The sequence below is a fragment of the Trichinella spiralis genome, assembly GCF_000181795.1.
Source record: "Trichinella spiralis strain ISS 195 chromosome Unknown Scfld4, whole genome shotgun sequence".
Lineage (NCBI taxonomy): Eukaryota > Metazoa > Nematoda > Enoplea > Trichinellida > Trichinellidae > Trichinella > Trichinella spiralis.
In genome coordinates, this window is record NW_003526943.1 from 3763910 (window position 1) to 3791736 (window position 27827).

Genomic DNA, 27827 nt, shown 5'->3' on the forward strand with positions numbered 1-27827 from the left:
CATGAAAAATTCTGAAGAGTCACCAAATACAAGTAATTCGAAAGGAACCTCAAAAAAGAAAAATGTGGATGTGCCACATTCTGATCCACTTGGAGTTTTTGAATCTCTTGATGAAATTAAAGCAAGTGGAAAGAAACGTCCTACTATTGAATCGATTTATCAAAAAAAGTCTCAGTTAGAACATATTCTTATTCGTCCAGATACTTACATAGGTTCTATTGAACCTCACACTGAAGTATGTTTTTTCATTTTTATTTAAGGTGAAGTTGCTACACATATAATCTGTATACAATATGCAATCTGTATGCTTGCTTTATATAACAGGCTGGATTCAATGAATTTCTTTTATTTAAAATATTGATAAACCTTACTTTAAACGTTTTGTAATTTCACATTTTCACTTCATTATTTTCATTTATTTACGTTATGAGTTTATTGAGGATGCCTCTTCAGAAACTGAATATTTCTTTGTTTTATAGAACATGTGGGTTTTTGATGAAGAACAGCAAAAGATGGTTATACGTGAACTAACATACGTTCCGGGATTGTACAAAATTTATGATGAAATTGTTGTCAATGCAGCTGACAACAAACAGCGGGACCCGAGCATGAACTGCATTAAAATATCGATAAATGCGTAATTCTGTTTATGCAATTTTTGAAATAAATAAACATTGTGTGATGCTTTAGAACTAAAAATGAAATCATGGTATGGAACAACGGCAAAGGAATACCAGTGGTAGAGCACAAGGAGGAAAAGATGTATGTCCCAGAAATGATTTTTGGCACACTGTTGACATCTTCTAATTATGATGACACGGAAAGAAAAGTCACTGGTGATTTGCTTTTTATTAACGTTCATTTCAAGCATTTAAATTTGTTTTGTATGATGATCATCATGCTAATTTGATAAATATGAAATGATATTGCGATCTGAAAGAATTTTTTTGTACATATTTGTTTTCTTCTTATTTATTATGATTGATTGTTTATGTAATTGTTCAGGTGGTCGCAATGGTTATGGTGCTAAATTGTGCAACATATTTAGCAAACGATTTGTAGTTGAGACAAGTTGTCGAGAGTACAAGAAACATTTTAAGCAGGTATGTTGACTTTTTAATCTACTCGTAAAGTTGAATATTATTGTGATTGATTAAGGTGTGGACAAAAAATATGACAGCAACAGAGAAGCCTGTCATTTCTGATTGCGTAGATCAAGATTTTACGTGCGTCCGTTTTATCCCAGATTTAGATAAATTTGGCATGGAAAAGTTAGATGATGATATTGTTGCGTTGATGTGTCGCCGAGCGTATGACATCGCTGGATCTACTAAAGGAGTGAAAGTGTTTTTAAATGGCAAACGTATTCCGGTGTGTTTATGTATATACGTTTATAAATTTTTTTGATATGTTATTTTTTTGTTTTGCTTGGCCAGGTCCTTGGATTTAAAGAATACGTCGATTTGTACTTGAAAGATCGTACTACTGATACTGGAGAACCATTGAAAGTTGTTTACGAACAACCACATCCCCGTTGGGAAGTAGCGGTGGCTGTTTCTGACCGTGGGTTTCAGCAGGTCAGCTTTACCAACAGCATAGCTACAACAAAGGTTTGATTGTTTCGAAAAATCTTATGTCAAAATATGCTTGCAGTTTTGTTTGTCTATCTTTTTGCAGGGAGGTCGTCATGTTGATTATGTTTGTGACGGTATTGTGGAGAAAGTGATTGAAAATGTGAAAAAACAGACAAAAAAGACTGGAATGAACGTCAGACCATTTCAAGTGAATTCTTTGTTTTTCTCGTGAATTGATTGAATAATGTTCACTGTTTGTGCGTTGCATTGCAGGTGAAGAACCACTTGTGGCTGTTTATAAATTGTTTGATCGAAAATCCGACTTTTGATTCTCAGACAAAAGAGAACATGACACTTCAGCCAAAAAGCTTCGGTTCCAAGTGCACATTGAGCGATAAATTCTTTTCCCAAGTGCTGAAATGTGGAGTTTTGGAAAGTGTGCTGTCTTGGTTGCAGTACAAGGCTCAGGTTTGAGATATTCGCCATTAGCCTGCGCGTTGCGTTGAGCAGCTCGCCAACAAGGGTGACAAATTTATTTTGCAGGCGCAGTTGGACAAGAAATGCCATTCTACTAAGCATTCGAAGTTGAAGGGTGTGCCGAAGCTTGAGGACGCCAACGAGGCAGGTACAAAGAATTCTCACCGATGCACGCTGATACTTACCGAAGGAGATTCGGCCAAATCGTTGGCCGTGGCCGGCTTTAGCGTCGTAGGACGGGATTTCTACGGTGTATTTCCGTTGAAAGGCAAAGTGTTGAATGTGCGAGAAGCGAATTACAAGCAGGTAAATTGATTAAAACTTTAAAAATAAAATTAAAAGAACAGAAATTGAAATCAACCCTGTGCGAATAGATTATGGAAAACGCCGAAATTAATAATTTGATCAAAATCATCGGTCTGCAATATAAGTGCAAATATGACACGTCAGAGCAGATGAATAGTCTTCGTTACGGCAGGGTGATGATCATGGCTGATCAAGATCAGGATGGATCTCATATAAAAGGATTGGTGATCAATTTTTTTCACCACAATTGGCCAAACTTGCTTCGTCGCAATTTTATCGAAGAATTCATCACGCCAATTGTCAAAGCGACCAAAGGCAGAGAGGAGTTGCAGTTTTTTAGCATTCCTCAATATTTTCAATGGAGGGCAGAAACGGCCAATTGGAAAGCTTGGAAAGTAAAATACTACAAAGGTAATGGAAAATTTTTTTTCCATTGTCTCTAGGAAATTAAGTATTTATTCAGGTTTGGGTACTTCGACGGCGAAAGAAGCGAAGGAGTATTTCACCAATATGGATCGCCATCGTATAGTTTTCAAATACGAGGGTCCGACGGATGATGATGCGATTGAGTTGGCGTTTAGCAAGAAAAGAGTGGAAGATCGTAAAAATTGGTTGGGCGATTGGATGTTGCATAAGAAACAAATTCAAGAGGCTAATTTACCAGAAGTTAGACAATTGGGCTTGCATTTAGATTTTTTTGTTCGTATTTTGTTCATGAATTGTTGGTTTCCTTTAGGAATATTTGTACCAAGAGGATACGAAAGAAATTTCTTATAAATCGTTCATCGACAAAGAGTTGATTTTGTTCAGCAACATGGATAACGAGCGTAGCATTCCTTCGATGGTTGATGGCTTGAAGCCTGGACAACGAAAAGTTTTGTTCACTTGTTTCAAGCGCAACGATAAACGAGAAGTGAAAGTCGCTCAGCTAGCTGGTTCCGTTGCTGAACATTCAGCTTATCACCACGGCGAAGTCAGTCTGATGAGCACCATTATAAATTTGGCTCATAATTTCGTGGGCAGCAATAACATCAACATATTGCTACCGATTGGTCAATTCGGCACTCGACTTCTCGGCGGCAGAGATGCGGCCAGTGCAAGATACATTTTTACCATGCTTAGGTGAATATTTCCCCCCTCCTCCCTTCTTTTTTCTTTCCTGTATTGTTGCTTCTCAGCAAAACGTGTTTCATTCATTTAATGATTTTTTTCTATTCTTCAGTCCCGTCACAAGAGCGATGTTTTGCACGGATGACGAACCGAATTTAAATTTCCTATTTGAAGATAACCAAAAAATCGAGCCTTTTTGGTATTGTCCAATTTTGCCCCTCGTATTGGTCAACGGCTGTGAAGGAATCGGCACTGGCTGGTCAACTAAAGTTCCTAATCACGATCCGAGAATTGTAGTGAAAAACTTGAAGCGTTTGATGAACGACGAAGAGTTGCTTCCAATGGTATGTTTGTTGAGATTTATATTTCATCTTTTCTTAAATGTATTTGGTGTTCAGTATCCGTGGTACAAAAATTTCCAAGGTGAAATTTCTACTTTGAATGCCAGTCGTTTTGTATGCTTTGGTGAAATTGCTTCTGTCGACGACACGACATTGGAAATTACTGAACTGCCAATTGGAACGTGGACGCAAAATTACAAGGAATCAGTACTGGAACCAATGCTTTACGGAGCTGATGGGAAGCAGCCGGTTATTCAGTAAGCGGATGATCAGTAGTGTTTCACTTTATTATAACGTTTGTATAATCATCGCAGAGATTTCAAAGAGTACCATACGGACACCACTGTGCGTTTCATCATTCGCATGAGCAAAGAGAAAATGGCTGAAGCGAACGCTCATGGAATTCACAAATATTTCAAGCTGCAAACTATCATAAATTCTTCATCAATGGTTATTTTTTTTTCTTAATGATTTTTCATGTTTGATTTTTTGAAAGTAATTTTTGAAGGTGCTGTTTGATGAACACGGCTGCTTGAAAAAATTTGAAACCGCTAAAGACATTTTGATATCATTTTACAAGGTTCGTTTGGACATGTACGTCAAGCGAAAAGCTTATTTGGAAGGTCATTTGGAAGCGCAAGCAAATCGACTCAAAGCTCAGGCGCGCTTTATCATGGAAAAAATTGAAGGCGTGATCAAGATCGAAAACATGAAAAAGAAACACATCGTAGAGCAGCTAGTCGAACGGGGTTATCCGGCTGATCCAGTGAAAAAATGGAAAGAGGCTGAAAATATGAGAAAGGTAAAATGAAAATTTTGATGCTTGATTTATTTTTCTTTCGTCTTCTCTAAGGTGAATTGGTTTTTCAGTTGAAAGCAATGGAAGAATTTGTCGATGAAACGGACGAAGCTAACGAAGTAGAAGAAACAGGAGCAAATGAAGAAGATGTTTGTTTGTCTGATTATGATTATTTGTTGTCGATGGCTTTGATTCGTCTGTCCGAAGAGGAGAAGGACAAACTGTTGAAAGATCGTGACGTGAAAATTGACGAATTGAACAGTTTAAAGGCGAAAACGCCGAAAATGCTTTGGATAGAAGATTTGGACAAGTTTTTGGATGTTCTAGACAAGCATGAACTGTCGGAAAAAGAAGAAGCAGCTTCTGCCGTGAAGGGAATAGTTACCAGCGGCAAAGGGAACAAAGCTTCTTCTAGAAATGCGAGGAAGAAAGTCAGCACGATTACTGCGATGCCAGAAAGCGAGGGAATTCGAATTCCGCCACAGATTACCAGTGATTTGCGTGAAAAAGCTGAAAAGGCTGATCAAGTGAAACAGCGCATGATCAATCTTGTAAATGCTCATTCACTTTTGCTCTTTTAATTACATTCGATTATTATAATTGGCGGATTGGTTATTTTATCAGAGAGAGGCGGCAAAAGCGGGCGATGAGGAAGCGATCAAGAAGTTGGCCAAGCGCAAGCGGATCACTGGTCCACGCACTGTTGCCGGTGCCAAAGTCGTCGCCAAAAAGACAAGTATGTGTTGTTGGTGGTGGTGATTGTGATTGTATTATTTTTTTTTTCACTTCTGAAGTATGGAATGTTGTTTTAGAAGAAAAAGAGCTCGAAAATGGTCAAAACGAAGATCAAGAACCGGCGGAGGTTTTTTTGTGTTTTTTTTTCTATTTTATCCATTTTCTTGAAAATTTGCATTGATAGGATGCATCGAGACCGACAAGGAAAATTCAGAAGAAACTGCAGTTTTACAATTTTCAACCTTTTGATTCAGACGCGAGTGCTGATGATGACGACGACGGCGATGATTTCGACGATGACTACAAAGTCAGCGATGACAGTGGTGACTCTGTTGTGAATGAACGAAAGGTAGGTAGATCGATAGATATACAGATGCTTGGCTGAAATTATTGCAGTTATTAATTTTTTTTTATTTTGAAAGCTTCAGCTGACTGGGAAAAAGAAAGCTAAGAAAGATCAAGAAACCAAAGCTGGCCCGAGCAAACCGCGGAAAAAAAGTGCTTCACCAAAAAATAAAGCTGTTCAGAAAGGTGATGATTATTTTTATTTTACGAATTGCAGTGAAACTTTTTTTTCACTCTGGTAGTGTATTGGTTTTTTTGTAGGTGAAACATCGAAGAAATTGAAAAAGAAAGCGGTGAAAGAAAAAGCTTCTCCTGGTTTGAAAAGGAAAAAGAGGCGAGTTGTAATCGATGACAGCGACGACACTGACGATTATTCATCTGATTAAAAAAATGTCAAAAAAAGGGCATTTAACACTGAATGATTGTGCATATTGTTCTTCAACTACTTCAGTCTTAGCATCTTTCTCATAATGACTTTTTTAATTAAATTTAAATCAATTTTTTAAATTGTGGTAATGTTTATATTTTACTGGAGAAATTATTCCACGAACAACTGCCCGTATTGATAATTTTGCAAAGTTACAATTTTAATAGTATCTGCAGAATATCATTTTTCCATTTATTCCTATTTTTATGTTTTTATTTAGTTTTTTTTGCTTATTAAAAATAAACAGTTAATAATTGACTTGTGTTCTCAGCGCATTGTTAGTTTGGATTTTAACAATTCACAAATAAATGCAGTCTTGAACTTAATCAGTCGATTTATATTGCATTCAATTTTTATTTTGTAATTATTTAAAATTTACAGTTTAACAAATTCAACAAAATAGATATTTGCACTACATTACATTGAATGTGCAAATTGTATTGCAAAGTTTGAAAAATTAAAAAATAAATTGTCTGTTTTGTTTTTTATTATTCACAATTAATTTACTAATACAGTTTTTTAATTATGCTTCTCTTTTTGGCGTTATCGATGCATTTTTGCTAGCTTACGTGTAACAAGTTCAAATAGAAAGTGGACAAATTTTTTCTTTAATTGATTTGAAATTGCGAGCAATTTTTAATATCTAAAGCAGCGTTTCTCAAACCTTATCATTAATAAATATAGTAAGAAACAGTTGGAGTTCATTTTTAATAATTTTAGAGTAGTGATTACATTATGTGACTCGTTCAAATGTGAATAATGCAGAATGATAATTTGTTACAGAGGCAGCAGGCATTTGCAAGGCAGAGTTTAAAGTTACTGTGTCCAAAGAATGAGAATAAAATAAATCAGATGACAAAATTTCACTTATAATCACTAATGAATGAATAAATTCACTCATTAAAGAAAAAACATCCCAACATTAAATGAAATAATTCATAATTCTTATGTACAATCATATCGACATCAGTAGAAGAGTACAATTTATTCAATCTAGTGTTTCCATTCAACAATGCATAAACAAAGATGAGCTTCAAATGCAAAAAAGAATACTAACCAAAATTATAAATTTGCTGCAATTTATAATTCATAATCAAATTTTCAAATACTGCTATTCGGATGTTCATGTGTAAAATGTGAGAACTGATCGTTGATTGCCTCGTACAAGCAACACTGGTGGCATTCCTCTTGTCAGCACATCCAACCAAATCATGTAAAGCAAATCAGAGCATACGCGACGTCGTGGTATTGGCATTGTTCTGGAAATGGAAATTAAAAATATTATTGTCATACTGAAAGCTAAATTTACAACAGTAAAAAGCAAGCATACATCACAATCAATGAAGCGTCACTGGAATTGGAAAGCATGAACTCCCTCGTTCGAAGATGTCGCCAAGTCTGTATAAAAAAATTAAACGTTGAAATTAATTTCGTCATTTCGTTTCGAAAAAAAAACTTCATTTCTGATTTACCCTACTATGCTCAGCTAATAATTCAGATTCACTCAAAGCTCCTGTTCCAAGAAATGGCAAAATTGACTCTTGAAAATCATCCAAACTGAAACAAACAAATAATAATTGCAAAGATATGATTTAAAATTTTCGACCTTTTTACAAAATAATCATACCTCTTCTGATCAGGTTTTTTTGTAATATTCGGAATGGCAGTCACTTCTGTACATCCAACCCTGAATTTACTGAGCAACGTAGCCATGCTAATTGAACAAATTAAAATCAATTACAATTCAAATTTTGTTCATAAAAATGTTCACCTGGTCTCCTGATGTTCCAACTCTTTATTGTTCGCAATTGTGAATACTCGCAGTTTGGCACCTTCCAAATAAGATTTGGGAAGTTGAAGCAAGTAAGGAAGCAGAAGAGTCAAACCTACAAAAATAATGTATCTGGTTTTTCTTTTTTAATTTCAAAATTTCCTTAAAAATTTTCCACGTTGATTCACTCACCTCCATCATCAAATAGCCAATAAACGTCGATTGTAGCATGTTTCACTTTTTGTCTGAAAAGATCTTTTTTCAAATAAAAATTGTACTTTTTAAGCGTTTTGTTCTTTTTTGAAAAATTTTGGTAAATTGTTTTCTTTGGCTTCGCATTATTAGATGTCTCGATTTCTGATTTAAGCTCGTCTTCGTCCATTTCAATAGTGAACGCTAAAATTATTATTATTATTATTATTATTGTAAAATTAATTATAATAAATTAGAAATTGTTGCTATTTGTGAAAAATATCGAGTGTATGAGGGGTTTCAATTGAAAACAATTTTCAATCAGCTTAATCGAATCGATCATCCAGTTATTGTTAATCAACATTTATGAACAATTATTCATGAAAACCTACTTTGGCAATCATTGATACTTGCTTTCAATTCGGGATTATTGGTCTGCTGTTGTTCCTCTTGATCCATTAATGGTTTACATTCGTCCACATTTTCTGAAGCAGTCACATTTTCAGAATTGCAACGAAAAACGCAAACACCAAAATCAGCATCAAATGCCAATCTGAAACAACGCAAATTGTGTAAACTGACATTCTTCTGTGTAAAAGGCAGAACAAAATAACCCTATAGTGGTAACGTATTCGACTATGTCATCAAGTTTGCTGGTTTTCCAGTTATTTTTGAAGCCCAAAAGAAGAATGTTTGGTTTCAATTTTCCAAGACCAGAAATCTTTAAAGCAACTCATAAATTTAAATCGAAACAAAATTACCAAAAATAAACGGAAAAACTTTACTTGTAAAAGCTGTCGAACACCATCGCTCAGGCTTGCACTGCTAACGGCGTGGAAAAAGGCGCGATATTTGTTTTTAGCTAACCAGGCTGTACACTTTGCCTCTTCAGCACTGACTGTTGAAATTAAACTGTCCGGATTATCAGAGACAATTACTTCGGCACTAATCAGAAGACAACTATCTTTGGTGATGCTCGTGGCAAAATTCAAAAGATGATTACATTCAGACAAATTCCCTGTTAATACTAAAATTTGTGGCCTAAAAATATAAAAGATTATATATATATATATATGAGCAGTTTATTGATAAAACAGAAACCTGTAATTTTTCACATGCTCTTCTGTATTATCAAGACGGTGCATCGCGTTCAAAGCGTTTCTCAAAGCATGCGCTTGTCCACTTGATCCCCAATTTACGTCTAAATTAATTCAAATTTTATTTAAAATTATAAAAATTTCTATTTCTTAAAATAAATTTAAATTTAAATTGTATAAATTATTTGCTACCATTCTGTACTCATGAAAATAGAACCTTCATTTCATAATACTGTATCATTTTACAGTTCTCATTTTCGATGGCGCAAGTAAATATAATTGTTGCTATTTGTGAAAAATATGGAATTGGAAAAAAAAATTCGCTGCCATGGCACCTTTCAAAAGAAATGCAGCATTTCAAGAAAATGACAACATCAGTCAGTGATCCGAATAAAATAAATGCGGTAATCATGGGACGCAATACGTGGTACTCCATACCGGAGAAGTATAGACCACTTAGTGGTAGGTTTAACATCATCATCAGCGGCACTATGCCTCAACTAAGCGACGAAGATGTGATTGTTACTTGGCATTGGCGTGAAGCTATCGAAATAGTTGAGCATCCAATTTCTAAAAAAGCCATTGAAACATTTTGGATTTGCGGTGGCGCAAAACTGTACAACGATGTGATAGAATCTGGTCTTTGGAATCGCTTGTACGTCACTTGGATAATGAAGGAATTTGACTGTGATGCATTTTTTTCGTTTCCAGACAAAAATACAATCAAGCTTGTCGAAGATGATCGTATTCCAAGTGATATACAAGTCGAAAAAGGTATCCATTACAAATACGAAGTTTATGAAAACTGTATGAAAATGCAGTCTTAACTATTTATTTTTATCACAGAAATGAGTAATAAAAGGGTATCTATTGGAATTTTGTTGAACGTAAAATTTAAGCTGAAGTGAAATGTTTTTGATGTTTTAGTGATCCAGTTTTAAATAATCATAGTAATTAGTAATAAATTAAAGTAAACTGGCTTTTGAATTCAAATATTTGTATTGGTATTTTAAAAATATGCTTTTAGTGGCAAATTATTTTTATGAGAAAAAACACTTACTAGGTTTTCTTCTTAAAAGGTAGATGTAGAGAATCAAAATCACAGCTACTGTAACCAAAGTTGCCCACCAGTTGATGACGATCATCACGCCCAAGCATAGGAGCGCTCCGCACAGTGAAAGCCACATGTTGTAGTATTTGAACGCTGGTCGAAATCCTTTGAAAGCAGTTCAAAAGTTTAATAGAAAATAGCCATTCAGTGGGACTTTTCATTAATGAATTCAATTTTTATTCCAAGCAAATGATGCGCTATTTTTAGAAATCAGTTCTAGTGCAGGGAAGTAATCTTGTTAAATTATTTATGTGAATTTTAACTGCTTGATTGCACTTAAAGCACGTTTCTAAAAAGTTATAATTTGCTACTGTGAATTATATAAATAAATAAATCCAATAGTAACTTAACGATTATTTAAATTAATAAATATGATGATCAATTTTACTCTAGGTATTGTTACGAATTATTCAATATGGCTATAATAAAGTAAACGTAGAAACTGAACTGTCAGCATAATTATACTTTTATTGTTGAAAAGAATGAAAATTATTTATTTATTAATTATGAATATTTGAAATTCTACTCTTCATATTTGCGGCAGCTTTCTATTGTCAGAGTTCGAATGTGAAAAGTTTGAAAAGCGAAGCTTGAATGATAATAAGCTTTCAAATGTTTTAATCTTCTTACCTAATGACTGAGAATACGACGCATCAAAGCAGGCATAGTTGATCAGTGCATATGAAGCAAGGAAGAAGTTTGAAATTATTGGGGCAATAATATTCAAATCTCCTATAGTTTCGAAAAAAAATTAATATTGTTGTATAATTTCAATAATATGTAATGAATAAGGAAAAAAATCTGTTGATCACTGCTTACCAATAGCGATAACGCAACAAGCGATGAGAAATGTCAATATGTAAGCTGGTCGGGGTTCGTTGTTTCGACCATAGCCACGACCAAAATAACGAATGTATGGAAAAAGATTGTCATTGGACAAAGCCTGTATAGCTAGTTTATAAATATTATAATGAAAAGATATTGAACTTGCTTGAAAAATTTTCGGAGCAGATACCATTGAAGACAAAGCAGAACTGAGACTAGCAGCAAAAACACCTGCAGTGATAAGTGGGCTAAATGCACTTTGCATTTCCATGACCTTATAAATGAAAAAAATGCATATCTTTCCAAGAATATTTTCAATTTATAATTATTAGTTATTACTTGAAAATAATTTAACAATCCGTATGTACAGTTTTCACTTGCAGCGCAATTGCTCAGTGTTCCCAGCTTGAGATCATCCAACACTCCAGATGCATCTTTCAGGCACGTAAAACCCGTTGCCAAAACGCACACGCAGTAAACACTGGACGTAATTAAAATGGCTAGGAGAGTGCCTTTTGGAATTGCATTGTGGGCATTCTGGAAATTATTGTAAAAATTGCATCATAAATTGTGTGCATATTTTAAAAAATTATATAGATTGTCACTGTTGTTACTTTCAAATCACCGGATATATTTGCTCCGGCCATTACACCCGTGGCGGCAGGGAAGTAAATGGAAAAAAGGCTGAAAAATGTTTCCCCACGAAATTCTGGCAGCAGATTTTTCATAAATGTTTCCCCTATTAAATGTAAAATATTGTTTAAATCAAAGTTTTGAATTTTAAATCATCTTTTACATGAATATCCCGTAAATCCTTTTGCTTGCATATCTTCGCTCTTCGGTAGCGTGGTTCCAATGAGATAATTTAGCACGGATATGCTAAGTATGGCTAGCAGTATCATTTGTGCCTAAAATTAAACAACAATTAAGTAAACTTTCGTTAATGTGAACAAATAAATTAATTTTGACTCTTAATTTTTTACAAAAAAATTATAGCTATACATTTTAACGCATTTTTATTTTTTGATATTACATAAACTAAGTGATGTTGTAAAATTAATTTTGTAAATTTGATGAAAGATCGTATTTTCATTGAGCTGTTTGTGCATAATTGAATTTTTTCAAAATATTTAAATAAGCTTCACAAAAGAAACAAACTTAAATAAGCAAATTCTTCTGAAAAATATTTTTTCAATTACTTTTGTCTCGAAAAGCACGCCAACAATTACGATAGCAAGGATGACGACAGCCGTAGCAAGAGAGATTATTCTTATGTCATTTAATGATCCATCAACGATATAAGTGTCATGTTTCTAAAAATAAATAATTGCAATTATAATATATTCTTCATTTATTTAAGAAGAAAAAAAATGAACCTTCATAACATCAACTACACTTTCAGCAAAGCCGACTACATACATGGCAACCGCAACAGCATTGGCAAATGAAAACAGCAACCCAATGCTACCGCCGAATTCTGGCCCCAACGATCGAGACAGTAAAAAATAGGCTCCTCCTAAATTAAAATTTACCATCAATTGCATTTTTGTTTCTTCTGTTAAGCTGAGCTTATTCAGAAAACAGTTTTAATTGCCTCCTCGAACTTCCCCGTTTGTAGCAATGGCACATAGTGATAACGAGGTCAAAATGGTGACAGATGAAGCAAGAAGAACAATAGCCAACGTCAAAACTGAAACACAATTGATTAGCATATTTTTCAATTAACGTTATTTATTCAGCACTTACGGACACCGGCTTGACCAGTAATCCAGCTAAGACGAAGATACAAAATTACTCCAAATATGCACAAGATGCATCGAATCTAAATATGAAAGTTTTCCAATATCATCATAATGTAATATAATAAGTCGCTTGTGTTCTAATTTAAAAAATATGTTCATGCATTTATGAAATTATTTTTAATAACTTTTAATAATAAAGTAACATTTTTTACCAGAACTCCTTTGATCCATCCCAACTTTTGTTGAGGTTTAAATCTTTTTGTAGAAATGAATGCTTCTAAGCCGGAACATTTTCTCAAGCTTTTCTGATCCTAAAATTAGTGTTTCAATGAAATTTATAGCGCAACATCCGTTTCCGTACTTCATCATGGGGAGATTCTGCAGAAACATTTCTACCATCTCGTAGTTGCTGCAAAGTTGGCCTAGAGGATACGGCTTTTACTACTGACATCATATTGCGATAATGATCGATGTGAGGCACTTTTTCCATTGTTTTCATATTTCTGTATATTCCAATATTTATAACTGATGCACTGTGATTCGCATGAAGTAAATACTTACGCAGTGGTGCAGGTTAAATCGTTTGGTGCACTTTGACGATCGTCGGTTTCATTTAAAGCTTCTTCATTTTCGTTGACAATTTCAAAGTGGACTTGTTTCGTTATATGGTCAGAAATGGACGAGTCAACGTGTTCATTATCATCAGAGCATTGGTTTTCCATTTTATTTTGACTGATCTAAAAACTTGCGGATAACTTTACACGCAGCTTAAAAATGCTTTAAACAAATTGCAGTGAAAACTGCCGTCGAACATTTTCAATTTATATCATCGCCATCATTGATAATGCACACATTGTTTTTGTATGACTCAACATTATCACTATGTATAATCCAACAATAAATGCATGTTTTTTATATTGTTTATGTTTTTAAAAGACACCACAATTTTATCATATTTCAAAAAAATACTTTAGCAAGCTTGATTTCTGATTTTGTGAACTACTGATTTTGAAAACTGTTGGCATTACGTTGGTATTGTGATGATGAAAAAGAAATTTCAATTAATTTCCTTCATCACCAGTTGAATTATCAGGTAAACCAGGACAGAATTTAACAAAAATTCGATAAAACTATACACTGCATGATAGGCTGCCAACAAGGAAATGCAATGCTAACACACGCAACATGAGTCAACAGAAATTTGATGACATGCGAAAAAAATCTCAGCAGCTGGGAAAATTTTAAAATATGCTATACAGATTTTTTTCTGTTTTGACAGCGCAGAAAAAACTGTTGAAGCTGATTCACTGTTGAATAGTGTAAAATTGATTCTAGACGTATCATCGCTGAAAACTGTCTCTTCACTCAACTAATAGGCTGTCTTTAGTAAGTAATAAAAATTCCATACTTCAAGAAAAATATTAAAATAAGTGTAATTTGATCAATGGGCAAAATGATCATTAAACCAATGCGTGCTACTAATTAATTAAAATTTTCATTTAATAAAAGTCTGTTTATAATAAAAAAAACAATTGTTTTTCAAATTCTTCAACATGAAAAATTTACTAACTGCATATTTGAAAAATGACGCATCAGTGAACAGTGACGATGATAGTGCGCAAAATTATAAGATAAATTTAATATTAGTTCGGCTAACAGGAAGAATTGGATGGAGTGAAATTAGAATAATTCTTAATCATTTTAATTGATAGTAGTAAAGGCAACATTGTGGCGTTCACTTTTTAACTGTAGGATGAAACAATGGAAAAATGTACAACTTCCTTGATTTGCTAAAAATTGCAAATATATAAACATTTACAATTTATGAGTGAACATTTTTTCAAATAAACTGACGTCACCAAATCAAGCAATACAAGCATACTGTCTGCTTGCTAATTTGAAATTAAAGCTTAAAGGAATTCGCGTTTAAACGTCTGTATTTCAATTAGCATGTTATTAACAAAATGTAATGCACGATATATAATATACAATTCAAAAATAAGAAAAAGAGCATTCGCCATTCAGTGTTATAATGATTTTGTTGAAATTGAACAAGCCAAAAATTGTTTAGCATTTTCCATTGCCAACGATTGCATGAAAACTTTGATGAGATAAAAATGCAGGTAAATATTTGAAAATTGATTCTGTTGTAAAATAAAATTAATCCATTATTTGCTAATTGTCTATAAAAACTGCTTCAAATACAATGAATTCAACTTGTCCGCTGTGCTTGCTTAAACTTGTGGCAATTTTCTCAATAATAATAGATTAAATCATTCGCAGTGGCAAAAGATTTAGATCAACAATCAAAACTGGGATCATTTTTATCATCAAAACAGCAAATTCAAATTCCGACTAATTCATATCATACCGTGATAATGTGATTTGTCAAGTTTTGCATTTGCAAGTGAAATTTTGGCAAACTTTTATCGCCTTGAGTAAAAGTTTAAACGATGACTTAAACAACCAACTGCCATCAGGCGAAGAAGAAAAAAAAGAAGAGGAGTTAGCATTTTTTTTAAAGTCAGACACATATCATTTAAATCAATGTGATCGTTGGTCAGGAAATAACCGAAACTGATCAATCAGCACAGTACAATTCAACGATTGGTCAGTGACAGTGCGGAATTATTAAATTGAAATCGATCGAGACCAGCATCTCTGGTCGACTTTTGCCAATTACAATGCTCTCCGTCAATTTGCGTAATCACAAAAACCAAAAACATAAATTAAAAAAAAACTGTCAAAATTACTTACTTTACAACAATAGCGTGAGATAAAGAAAAATTTTTTTAAGCCAAAAAAGAAAAATTAAACAAATGAAAATTTGATGGAAGTTTTGAACGAAATAGCCGCGCCGAACCGAACTGTATGCTTAACCTGCGCTTGGATGACTGCTAAAGCAAATATTTGATCAGCGTTCATTGAAGTGATGCAAACGTTCGATTTGAGAGCAAAAGTTCGTCAATTGAAGGACCCTTTTGACAATGTGACAAAGTTCTTGCAGTATATTATACAAGCTGAAATTAGTAGATGTTTGTAAAATTTGATCAAAAGCAAAAAATTCAAAACACCTCTACTGGCAATTATACACGGATGTACACATATGTTTCGTTGCCACCTGTAGTTGTTTACGTTAGACCCATTTATCCAGCTGTTTCAGCAAAGTTTACTCAAATAAAGCTCAGAGTTGAAGATATTTTTTAATTTTAATAAAATTAATACCAACAGAAAATAAAATTTTAAATTTAACACAAAATTCAAAATTATTCCATACCCACTGTTCATGCGCAAGTGATGCTAAACTGAAATTAGTGGAGGCATGAAAAACGCCAGAGGCACAGCAAATGATTATTCATTATTGCTGTTAGCGTCGTTCTGTTGCGAGCTGAAATGCTCATGCACTCGCAACAACTGTTCACTTTACCTCTAACACGATTCTATTCAACTGAATCCCCCTTACAGATAATTTTGCAACGCTTTTAAGATATACGCTTCCTGATTATGATTATCCAAAAGATTAATAAAAAGGTAAAAAATGAAATAACACTATGAAACACACATGCACAAATTTATCTTGAGTATTGCAACAGCTAAAGTTTGGTTAACATTAAAGTCATCAACTTTAGCTTTTTCTCTCTGTTACTTGTTTGCGATAGGTTATTATATTTTATTGAATTATCTAATGAACAGTTGTCAAAATACCTACTATTTTGAAGAATTGTGATCATAAATCAGCAATGAATCTAACATCTGTAAAAAAATTTAGCAATGTTATATATCGTTATGAACAAGTTTAATCAATTTTAAACATACAACACCGTTTAGCGTATAAATAACCTTTTTATTAGAATTTCTTTCTACTGTTTTAAAAACAGCTGAATTTAAAATTTATCAAAGTAATCCAAAAGTAATTTATGCTTAAAAAGCTATTTTTTAATTATATAAATGGCTGTAATTGTTTTCTAAAATGAGAAAAGAAAATATCTGAGCAGGGAATTAAAAAAAATCTTTTTAAATAAAATTACGCTAACAATAAAAGAAGTTACATTATTATGGAACATATATTTTTGGTACTGAAGCTAAGAATAAGATCATTTATTGAGAATATAAAGTAACCAATAAAATGCGTTACATTTAAGGTGAATAATATACTGGATTAAAATTAAAAGGAAAAATCTTAAGCAATAAACATTTGAATATTGCAATAATCTTTGTACTGCTAAAATTGAAATTTTAATTGAAATAAGATACTGATCGTATTAAAGAAAATTGCGAAAAAATACTTTGCAATGTTAAGTAGCTAATTAGTTTTTTAAAAATCAGATGGCCTTAAATTAGGCATTTTTATAGATAATTGTAGTTAAAATTGTCCGTTGTTTTGATATGTTAAAAGCATCAATCATAACGTAATATTGAAATTGCTCCAACATTAAAATTTCAAGATTGTTAACTGATTTTCTTGCAAAATATGCAATTTTCAACCATCTACTAACAATTGTTTGTTATCTTTATAGAAGGAGAGTTTATTCTAATAATTTCATTTAGTGTGATAATGCAAAAACTGTTGCAAATGAGCAAATACAAAATTTAGAAGATGACGTTCATGACCAATTGAAAGAATATAAAATTTTACCGCATTTTTATGATTAAATTGTTATTACACACATTTATATATTATTGAATGATGCCAGTTTGTTTATAATTTATGAATACTATCATTTATGAGTGTAGTTATCTCATGACAGTGCATACCTCCTGTAAGCTGCAATCTTCTTTTAATGAAGTCAGGGTGATGTTATTGAAAAGATCCAAAGTTCTTCTTCTGGACACAGAGAACCGAGTTTTACCAATTGGCTCTTTATGCATGTTTTCAATATTCTTCCGTTAACTTTGATCTTGTATAACTGTTATTTCAATTGATCTTAAAAGATTATTTTTAGTCAGTCAATTAATGCAATAAAAATATGAACATCAAGAAATGAAGTAAATTGAGCTCCAGTGTAATTATAAGTGCAGGCATCGTGTTTTTTACGCGTTATAAGGCTACATTTTAAAAGTAATAAGAAGATCATATAAAGAAACATATACAAATGATCTAAAGTATATTTTTAAAAAATATTTATGTACTTAATAGTTTAATTTGCATAAATTATAACAACATATATATATATCCTGTTTTTTAATGAAAAAAACAAAATTAACATTGAATTTAATAAGTAAATTAACTAAATATGTAAAATAATAAATAGAAAATTAGTATACATTATTACAAAATGCAGACATGCCATGTAAGATTAATCAAAATATGATCACATAGGGCTCTACTAAACGCACTGGTAAAACACTTAAATGGCGTTTAATAAGTGAATAAATAATAAATGGTAATTTTATATCACGGTGTTTTCAAAATACTCAATATGAATAAGAGCGTAAAAGAATTGAAATGGAGAAAAAGAATATGAAATACATGTTGAAAAAACTTCAAAAGCGAAATCGATACTCATTGATGCTACTGAGCCACAATATCACAAGTAGAAGGAGTAGGTTGTAGACAGGCGTAAAGTAACATTAAAAGAAGCTATACAACATTATTTAACACTTCATAAGAAAAAATCGACCGATTTTATTTAACTTAGAGGCATCCATAAATAGAGGATGTTTAAGGAAAATTGATGCCACTAATTTAACTGGTCACAGTGACCACTTCCGATGAATGGCACCCATCTGCGTCATGAATAAATCACTGAGACGATACGTGTGTGAAAGGAAAAAGTGGTCGACGTTGTTCGCTAATGTTCTTCTGTTATCATTCCATCAATAGAAAAAATTGATTTCGGCAACGTGGCTACTTTAACTTTTATGACCGCTTCGTTCAGGTAGGAAAGACGCCCTGACGAATCTTACTTTCAGATTTCAATATTCAAAAATTTTTTGCACTATTGATCCAAACGGATTTGATCACTTCCTATCGCTTGAAGAAACCATAATTTAAGCAATTTTTTATTCTTCAATATTCTTTTAATGATCATAATAATGTGCTGCAGTATAACCTTAACTTTCACGTAAAAAACGGGAATCCTCTTCACAGAAGCTTCACTACTGAATGATTTCGACGTATGTAATTTAAACTGTAATTCTAGTGGATTAAATAACCAGTAAGGCACTTTACACTGAAGTTTTTTAGCGTAATATTGCTCCACATTCAAAATATGATTGAAAATTTTCACTTTAAATGAATGTGGTACATTATTAAATTACTCTGATATTTTAGTGCCTTAAAAGTGGCTTCAAAAGGAGAAATCTATTTCACTTATTATTGCTAAACAATTTATTCTTTTAATTATCGAATGTTTTAAAAGTGTAAATTTTAAATTTTCTATGCTTTAATTAAATTTATAAAATTTCGTTTTAAGGAGAAATTATCTTGTTCAACTTTTTTTCTAAAAAACTCCTTGTAATCACTGAAGAAAGTACTAAAATTCTTCCTATTTACTTTGGTTTTTCAAGCAGTTGAGAAAACTTTTTAATGAATCATGCTTTGCTTTACGACTTCAGAAAATAAAGTAAAGTTTAGAATAAACAATAATTATGCATTTTAATATTTATAATTTACCTTAATTAAAGTAAAAAATTATAAAATAAACGTAATTCATTGGACTTTTATTTGTAAATTCCAACAAACTATTCAAATTTAGAAAGCAAATCTTTAAGAATGCATTTAGTTTGAATTTCTCGAATTAAAAAAAATTATTAATTTTTAGTGTGCAAATTTTCAAATCATCCATACGCTTCACTTCTCAAAAATTATACAAACATTCTAACTTTTCATTCAGCTTTATGCTAAAAACATGAATCTAATTGTTACTTAAAGAAGCATGAAACTGATCATAAATTAGTTTCATACAATTTATTTTAAAAATGCCATGAAGGCATGATTGTTTTTTATGCTTACATCTGCTTTTGCAATATATTTATGCATCTGTTGTCATTATTTTGCTGCTTAATCAAAGAATTACTTTGTGGAAGAACTCAATAATTATAAAAAAAGAAACTTAAAGCATTATTTTTTTTACTGAAATACGTCTCTAAGATTTAAAATAGTCTACGCCAATATGGCGCTTTAAACAGCTTTTTCTCACTAAATATATCATTATATGACAACTTTTGCGTAATGTTCTTATTCTGCTTCATTTAAACTATTTATGAGCGGCTTAACTACAATCGCTAGATTAATTATTTATTCTGTGTATTTGTGAAGACTTTTAATTTTGCTAACATTGCTACATAATTTGGAGAATTGTTTGCTTCTTTACTAAGTAAAACAATATGAGCTTTTTTGGTAAAATGTTTTAAGCTTAAATCTTTTAATCATATTTTTATTTTTTAGATTTTTTCTTCAACGTTGCCTTTTCAATAAAAAGTAATACTAAAACACAAATACATTTGCATCAACTGGAGATATAATCACTGTAAAACGAATTTACTAGAATTAATAATAACATTTTTAACTTATAACGGAAAAGCGTAGCAACAATAATTAAACTACAAGACTTACATATTAGTATTTTTTTGAAGAACTTCAATGTCACATATATATATATATATATATATATATATATATATATATATATAGCATTTTAAAATGTACAATACGTGCTACTTCAAGCATGCATTCATCAGCATGTTAAAACGAAATCTTACACAGAAATTGCAAGGTGATTGCACTTGTCAATGAATAGCAAATTACTGACAGGTAAGGATTCAAATGAAATTTTTTGTAAATTACGGCTTGCAATGACTTGTAATTACTGCTACTTTTAAAGTTCGATTTGCCAATGTTTCAAATTTGCATTAATTTATAATTTTTTAAACCAGTTAACATGATCGCAAACCTGGTTCTACAAACTTCAATAAAACTTAAGTAGCATATTAATAACTTGAGCTAATGCATGAATAAGTAAATTTCAGAAATATAATTTTATTTCTATTGTAGAAAAATCTGTTTTAAATATATAAATATAATTTAAGCATTTTTTTAAGTGGCCTTCAAGTAGGCAGCTCACATTTATATAGCAATTAATTTATTTTACTTTCTACTTAGAAAGAAAATATACTGTTCATCTTTACTTACACTTTAGGTACATTTAATATACTTTAGGTTTATCTAAATGTTATTAGTATTTAATCTTGAAATAAATAAGAACTATTTTATGCAATTTAATTGTTAATAATGAGAAAGCAATTGCATCCTTTTTCAAATTAAAATATTTGAAGCAAAACTTGATGCGCTCATGTATTTTAACATTTTTCCCAGAAAATTTGCACAAGTTAAGCATGAAGTTTTAATTTCACTTAAATGAATTTCTTCCAGTTTGATTTATATGTTGCAAACATTATAAACTGAATTTCAAGCACTATTTTTAAAAGTGAAATTTTCTCACTCATGAATGAAAAGTATACAAAACTCTGCTACAAACTGATTAAATCAAAACCTTTTTCACAAAAAAATTTATTTTTAACATTCACTATTACAAAATGAGAACTTCAAATAGTTTTAATTTGTTTAGAAAATAATTTCAGAAAGAAGATATTGTAACTTTTTATTTTAAATCAATGTTTAAAATAATTACTTACTTTTTGAAACTTTCTAAACTGGATGCAAAGATTAGCTTGTTACAACAAAATTACTGAAAGCAACTTCATCCAATGGACATTTCTTCTATAATAAATCAACGGCATTGATTAATCGGTCATATCTAGCTAACCGGATGTCCGGTTCAAACATCATGCTCAAAGACAAAAAAGCGACAGGAAGTACAGTCAACAAAATTGTTATAGGATTAGTAAGTAAAGATCAAAAGATCGGTCAAACAAACTTTACAGTAGCGCCTTTTACTTAAAACGCGTTCTGGTTATTATTATTTACCAAAGTAGATAATATTAGCAATAATTGTGCAAACATCCTGTATGATTTAGTGATATTATATCCTCTGTTTGACCGTTTTCTTCTTTCACTTCCTGTTTTGCCCTGTTAAACTGACCAATAGAATGTTTTGACCTATAATTATTAATATAAATCAAAAAAGCATAATGTGACGGCTTATTGCCAGTTGTTCAACAATTATTCGGTTTTGAAATGCTTGCAGCTATTTTCTTGCTCTTCATCTCCGTTACAAATGCTTCGCACAGGCTGACCACTGATCAGTTATCAATGACTGATCGGGTAGTTTCGTGTCGTGCACATTGTATAGATGCATTTTCTGTTGGATTGCATCTTTCATCAGATTTTACTTGCAAAATGCATGCGGACTGCCATATGTGTTGGGAAAACTGCGGCATGTTCTATCACCAATTTGGCATTTGGGGTTCGATTTGCAAAGACCCTGTCGTTTGTTTTTCTGGTATGTTGTAATATTATAAATGTTTTTTATGCAATATTAAAGTCATAAATGTTTTAGGTTGTCAATTGGCTTGTTCTATATATCGTCAAAATTTAACGAATCGTTCAGATCGATCAGTGGCTTGGGCTTTTGCAGAACCAATGAAAGTTATCCGTTCACCAGCAATAAGTAAATTGGAAGTGCAATGGAATGCTCCAATCCCTCTCCTACCGCTTTCACCACCTTTTCCGAATATGGTCTACGCATTGTTTTGGAAGATGGATCGACGTCCTAATATATGGTTTCCTCTGAATCACACAGTTGGAAATTCCTATGTCACCGGCAATGTTGACATTGTTCATTCAGGAATAGATTTCTTATTGCTTGCTTACACAAGACAAGGCCGTATTGCCGTTAGCCAGTTTCAAGAGTACAGCCCTCCAAAAGCAATTCTTCCACTGATCAAAAATTCAACTGCAGTTAATAATATCGAATCTCCCGGTGGTTCAAAAGACACGGAATTTTATTTATATCTATCTGCTGCTATATTCGCAGCAGCTGTTATATGCTGCGTTGTTGTAATCCTGATGTTTCGATTATATACCTTCTGTATTCGATGGAAATCTCTCAACCGATCAAATGCAATTCAATTTAAAAGACGTCCAACTATTCAAAGTCAAAATGAGCCGTTTTCATTGAAGAAAAAAGGTGATTCAACAAGACAATCGACCACAACTTTGGCTTCAAATAAAAATTTGATCCGGGTAAGCAAGTCAAATCGTCGTTTTCGTAAAGTAGCCATACCAACACCCCATACTTATGTAAACGTTCGCGTGCCTAGCCCACATCGTTTTAAAAAGGATGATTTGGTTGTAAACGGGAATCGCTATTCACTGTCAGATTGCGTTTTGAAAATTTTGGAACGCCCTGATGGCAAAGACCAAATTTTGCTAAATCCTTATGAGCTAAAAAAGCGTCTTGAAGAACAATTATCTGTTATTGTTTAAACGTTTACTTTATATGGTGTACTGTCAGCAGATATTTTATGATCTCCCGTACGTTCTCTTTTTATAATGACATTTTGTTGATTAAATATTACAACTATAAAAAATGATGTCTATAATTCTCGTAAGTAATTTTTTGAATAGATTTTACAGATAATAAATTATAGTATTCTAAAATTATTTATCAGATATGATAAATATAAAAGTTATGCAAACTGTTGAAAATTTAGCAGTCTTTTTGTTAAAGTTTGAAGATTTATAATAATTCAGTTTTAAACAGATCGTTTGTATCGCACTAAATTTTCTATTTCAAAAAGATTAAGCAATGCAACTTTATGACATGTATTAGCAAAGCTGGAATACTTCTTGCTGAAAAACTTTAATCGAATATTGAATAAAAACTATTAAAATGAAATGATTAAAAACGAGTTTATCTGACAACAAGCAGCTATTTATAAATATTAAACTCAACTAAAAAGGTTACTTGCAAAGTAATCTAATAAATTAGAAAAATTATTAAGCCGGAAAAAAAACTAGCAATAAACAGATAAGATGGGTATAATTTCATTTTAAAACATAAAATGCAGTGAATTTATAATAAATTAATGCAATACTTTTAAGTAAATTACTAAATTTGAACTGACTCAGATGATAAATTTACAATAAAGTACCGTTGTTTTGATTATTAAAAGTTTTCATACTTGTTTCTACAGTAAATACAGTCTGCCGTCAACATCTGCGGTATGTGCGTTTCAGCGGAACAGCAAATGCCAAATTTCCGCCTATACTTGCCGTTTCTGTTCATACATCCGCCGATGCCTTATAATCCTACGCAATTGTCTGAAAGCTGCAAGGAATAATATCACGAACATGCAAAAGCCCGAGCTATTGATCGATTTACGGGCCGCATACTGATTTGCATGTTAAATATTTATCCCGCATTATTTTATTTGTTTAATTAAATGTATAACAATGAAAATCATTGCCAGAAATGAATGAACTATTTCGTGCATCTTTTTAAAAAAATTGTGACTATAGTATTTACTTCATGCATTACGTGTTTACTCAAATTTTGCGTTATTCTTGCGCTGTATTGGACCATGCTAGCATAAAGCGGAAATTCTGAACTTCCAAACATGCCCGGACCGGTTGATCAGTCTGGAGCAAGCGTCTGGAATCACTGAACCGGTGCAGCCGTGAGCTAACCTTCCGTTTGCAGCGTCTCTATTCCGCTCACCCTAACGTTTTTATCTTTTTCATATTAGCGTTAGTAGCGGTTATTCAGCTTCCCAATTTGATTAAGTCGTTATCACTACTTTTATGGTGTGGAACCTCATAAGCGGAAACAACCTTGCACTGAAGCTGCAGATCCACAGCATGCATACACACTAAGGTCTGAAAACAGGATTAATCTTTTTGGTGGTTTCGAAATTCACAAATAATCCAGTTCGGGACTGTATTCATTTTGACTATATTTTGATATGTACTTTTGTAAATAACATTTATAAAACAAATAAGTGATTATAAAATTTTGAAAACTACATACAATCTTGAAATAAAAAAAACTTAAATAGCATGTTAACAGCAAAAATAATGCTTTTTCCGAAAGCTTATCATTTTATGTTAAAAATTATATTACAAGTATATATTAATCACACTAGCAAAAAAATGTTAATAACAATATTAAAAAAATAATTTCCAAAATGTTTATTTTGAATTCATATTGTAGGATGCAAATAAAAAACATAAATTCAGGTTCTTTTGTCTACTGTATTTTTTTCGTGTCATTTCAAAAGGGTCGATAATTCATTTAGTATTTATTTGTTCCTCTAAAACGGGGACTTTTCTTTCGTCTCTTTTTCATTCAACTTATTCTGTTGGTTTCTTGTTGGTTTTCTGGCGATGTTGGTTTGGATTCTTTTATCCAATTTCTTATCGATAGAAGCATTTCAACGACTAAGCAAAAAGCAGTTAATTATGGTCGATCATGTATTAACATGTCGTGCACATTGCGTCGATGCTTTTGCTGTTAAAATGAATCCTCATTCTGATATTTCCTGTCAGAGCAAAGTCGACTGCAAGATGTGCTGGGAGAACTGTGGAATGTTTTATCAGAAATCTGAAATTTTGAATTCGATATGTAAAGATTTAAGAATTTGTTTTTCAGGTAAATAACTTAATAATTTATACTCTTTTTTAAAAAATTATTATAACACTATATTTTATTAGGATGCCAGATGGCTTGCTCCATATATCGCTATGATTTTCCAGTACATAAAGTTGATCAAATGGGATGGAGCTTTCTTGAGCCGTTGAAAATCATCCGTTCTCCAGAAATGGGCAAACTGGAACTTTGCTGGGATGAACCAGTTCCTCTTTTTCCCATTTCCACACTTCTTCCAAGTATGGTTTATGCACTCTTTTGGAAAACAGATCGTCGTGCAAACATATGGTTCCCTTTAAATCATACAATTGGGAATTCGTTTATTACGAATAATCCAGATATTGTTAATTTTGGGGTTGGCTTTTTGTTACTTGCTTATACGAAAGAAGGACGAGCTGCTGTGATCGAGTTTAGCAATGACAATTTAGAAAAATTCGTGCTTGCTGTAGAAAACAAATTGCCTGTTGTAGAAGAGGGCGATTATCCTAATAATGAAGCACAGTCTGAATTTTACTTATATTTAGGTGGTGCCATATTTGCTTCAATAGTGGTAATTATTGTTGGTGCAGTGCTGATTTTACGACTGCAGGTGATTTATACTCGATTGATGTCACTGAACAAGAGAAATGCAGTTAGCTTTAAGCGACAACCGAAAACTTTAGATGAAAATCAAAATGGTGATGGGGATGTTGCTGCTTCGCAATCGACATCAATTCAAGTTGCAGATTTGAGTATGGCTGCAAAGCCGTCGAGCTGCTTAAAAAGAGCTTTTATTCCACTGTTGCCTACTTATGTGAATCTTCCACAACTTCCTTATTACGTGAATATTCCTGCAAGTGGTTATGTGAACATATCAGGATGGCAATTTAGTCGGATTGATAATGCTAACTCTACTAGCAACTCCGCTGGAAATCATGTTCTGGGTCCTTTGGTGAGCAATTTTCAAGCAGACAATGGAAATGAACAAATTTTGCTTTGTCCCTACAATTTGCAAAAGCAACATGAACTTTCTACTAGTGTTTGATTACTCGATGCAATTGATTTAATTGGACATGGTCATGAAGTTTTAAGTTTGCATTATACTTAATACAGAAAGAAAACATTCGTTTGTTTGTTTCTTGCTGACGTGAACTTTCAGTTATTGTTATATGTTTCAGTGGCATTTTTTTGAACACTGAAAATATTTCTTGTTGTTATCTTTTGGTGAATTAAAACTGTTGACATCCGCTATTTCTTTTCGATATTTGAAGACAGTTTGTTAAAATTATTGAAATTTTGTTTTTTGTATAAAAGGTTAAAGTGATATTTAAATATTATTGAAAACTGAAAATTACTAATATATAAAAGCAATACACTTTACTTTAAAGTACTTCGAAATGACTTTTGCTTAAACTTGTATTTTGTTATTTCAATTACTGAAGCATATTTATTATCAGTTATATGAGATAATGAATACAAAATGAACCTCTACCGTAAAAAATATCTTAAATCGCTAAAATGCAAACTTTCGCTGAAAATGAAATTAAAAAGCAATAAATTTTGATTGATTAAAATATGCAAAATATTTCATGTCGAAATTTATAATGTCGTCTCTCATTTACTAAGCATGTTTAATGAGTATGCTTTGGAATGGCTTCACGTACAGAGCCATCTTTCATACCAAAGTAAGCTTTTGTAACTACATCAATAAAAAGCCCTGTTTCTACCACACCAGGAATCATAATTATTTTTTCGTTCAACTGTTTAAGCGATAAATTACCATTTACAACGCTCGGAAATTTCCAGTCTATGATAAAATTTCCATTATCAGTTACTACGGGTCCCGCCTTTTTTAAGGCCATTCTTAAATTGCATTCACCACCGTAAGTGTTTTGAATTCGTTGCATTATTGGTTGGAAAGCAGACGGTATAACCTCTATAGGTACAAATGGCCACTGTTCGCCCAAAGAACGTGATTGCTTTCTGAAGTCAGCTATGATAAAAAATTTTTTAGCGCAACTCATAACTATCTTCTCTTGAGTTAAACAACCGCCACCACCCTAAAAAAATTTATAAATTAAATAAACTACTTTACATGAACTAACTGCTTTCTTTTACAAAAGAAAATGCTCATTGTTTATACATTAAATCTTACTTTAATGCAGTTCAAATTTTCATCCACTTCATCAGCGCCGTCTATACAAATATCCAAGCATGGACACTGTTGAAGATCTCCCAAGGGCAGTTTATTGTTTATAATAAGCTGCATTGCTTGAAATGATGATGGAACGCAGATAATATCTTTTATTGAACCATTTTTGTAAAGACTTCCAAGTTGGTTTACCGCATAAACAACTGTTGATCCGCTTCCAATTCCAATTTTTTGTCCACTCTAATTGAATTATCAAATAAATTTTTTATAACTTCCTTTATATCTTTTTAAAA

General features: G+C 32.2%; 6 protein-coding genes across 6 annotated transcripts; 3 read left to right on the forward strand and 3 right to left on the reverse strand.

Moving 5' to 3' along the window:
• Nucleotide 1: 1 nt before the first annotated feature.
• On the forward strand, nt 2-6073 carry Tsp_00990 (DNA topoisomerase 2-alpha). Its single transcript, XM_003376693.1, has 19 exons — nt 2-235; nt 480-637; nt 691-836; nt 1006-1103; nt 1159-1371; nt 1437-1610; nt 1678-1782; nt 1848-2042; nt 2118-2357; nt 2426-2768; nt 2821-3023; nt 3094-3479; nt 3580-3811; nt 3866-4065; nt 4123-4258; nt 4317-4610; nt 4679-5158; nt 5232-5343; nt 5949-6073. The coding sequence occupies exons 1-19, from the start codon at nt 2-4 to the stop codon at nt 6071-6073; spliced, it is 4074 nt and encodes a 1357-aa protein (XP_003376741.1).
• Nucleotides 6074-7237: 1164 nt separating this feature from the next.
• Tsp_00989 (solute carrier family 12 member 1) lies at nt 7238-9956 on the reverse strand. The gene is made up of 12 exons (XM_003376694.1): nt 9701-9956; nt 9179-9278; nt 8863-9118; nt 8692-8798; nt 8470-8630; nt 8164-8281; nt 8078-8130; nt 7886-8000; nt 7742-7828; nt 7587-7671; nt 7445-7512; nt 7238-7373 (listed from the first exon to the last, which is right to left on the reverse strand). Exons 1-12 carry the CDS (start codon nt 9954-9956, stop codon nt 7238-7240), a joined length of 1542 nt encoding a protein of 513 aa, XP_003376742.1.
• A 532-nt stretch (nt 9957-10488) lies between these two features.
• Tsp_00988 (solute carrier family 12 member 3) lies at nt 10489-13574 on the reverse strand. Its single transcript, XM_003376695.1, has 12 exons — nt 13414-13574; nt 13214-13355; nt 13065-13163; nt 12857-12932; nt 12715-12800; nt 12310-12423; nt 11907-12018; nt 11725-11849; nt 11450-11647; nt 11105-11228; nt 10916-11017; nt 10489-10574 (listed from the first exon to the last, which is right to left on the reverse strand). The coding sequence occupies exons 1-12, from the start codon at nt 13572-13574 to the stop codon at nt 10489-10491; spliced, it is 1425 nt and encodes a 474-aa protein (XP_003376743.1).
• An 8417-nt stretch (nt 13575-21991) lies between these two features.
• Tsp_00987 (conserved hypothetical protein) lies at nt 21992-24099 on the forward strand. Its single transcript, XM_003376696.1, has 3 exons — nt 21992-22256; nt 22314-23230; nt 23962-24099. The coding sequence occupies exons 1-3, from the start codon at nt 21992-21994 to the stop codon at nt 24097-24099; spliced, it is 1320 nt and encodes a 439-aa protein (XP_003376744.1).
• A 1042-nt stretch (nt 24100-25141) lies between these two features.
• On the forward strand, nt 25142-26427 carry Tsp_00986 (DNA topoisomerase 2-alpha). Its single transcript, XM_003376697.1, has 2 exons — nt 25142-25379; nt 25511-26427. Exons 1-2 carry the CDS (start codon nt 25142-25144, stop codon nt 26425-26427), a joined length of 1155 nt encoding a protein of 384 aa, XP_003376745.1.
• Nucleotides 26428-27013: 586 nt separating this feature from the next.
• Tsp_00985 (ribose 5-phosphate isomerase A) lies at nt 27014-27774 on the reverse strand (the record flags this gene model as incomplete). The annotated part of the gene is made up of 2 exons (XM_003376698.1): nt 27014-27442; nt 27538-27774. Coding segments are annotated over 2 exons (666 nt in total), but the record flags the coding sequence as incomplete, so codon positions are not given.
• Between the last annotated feature and the right edge of the window lie 53 nt (nt 27775-27827).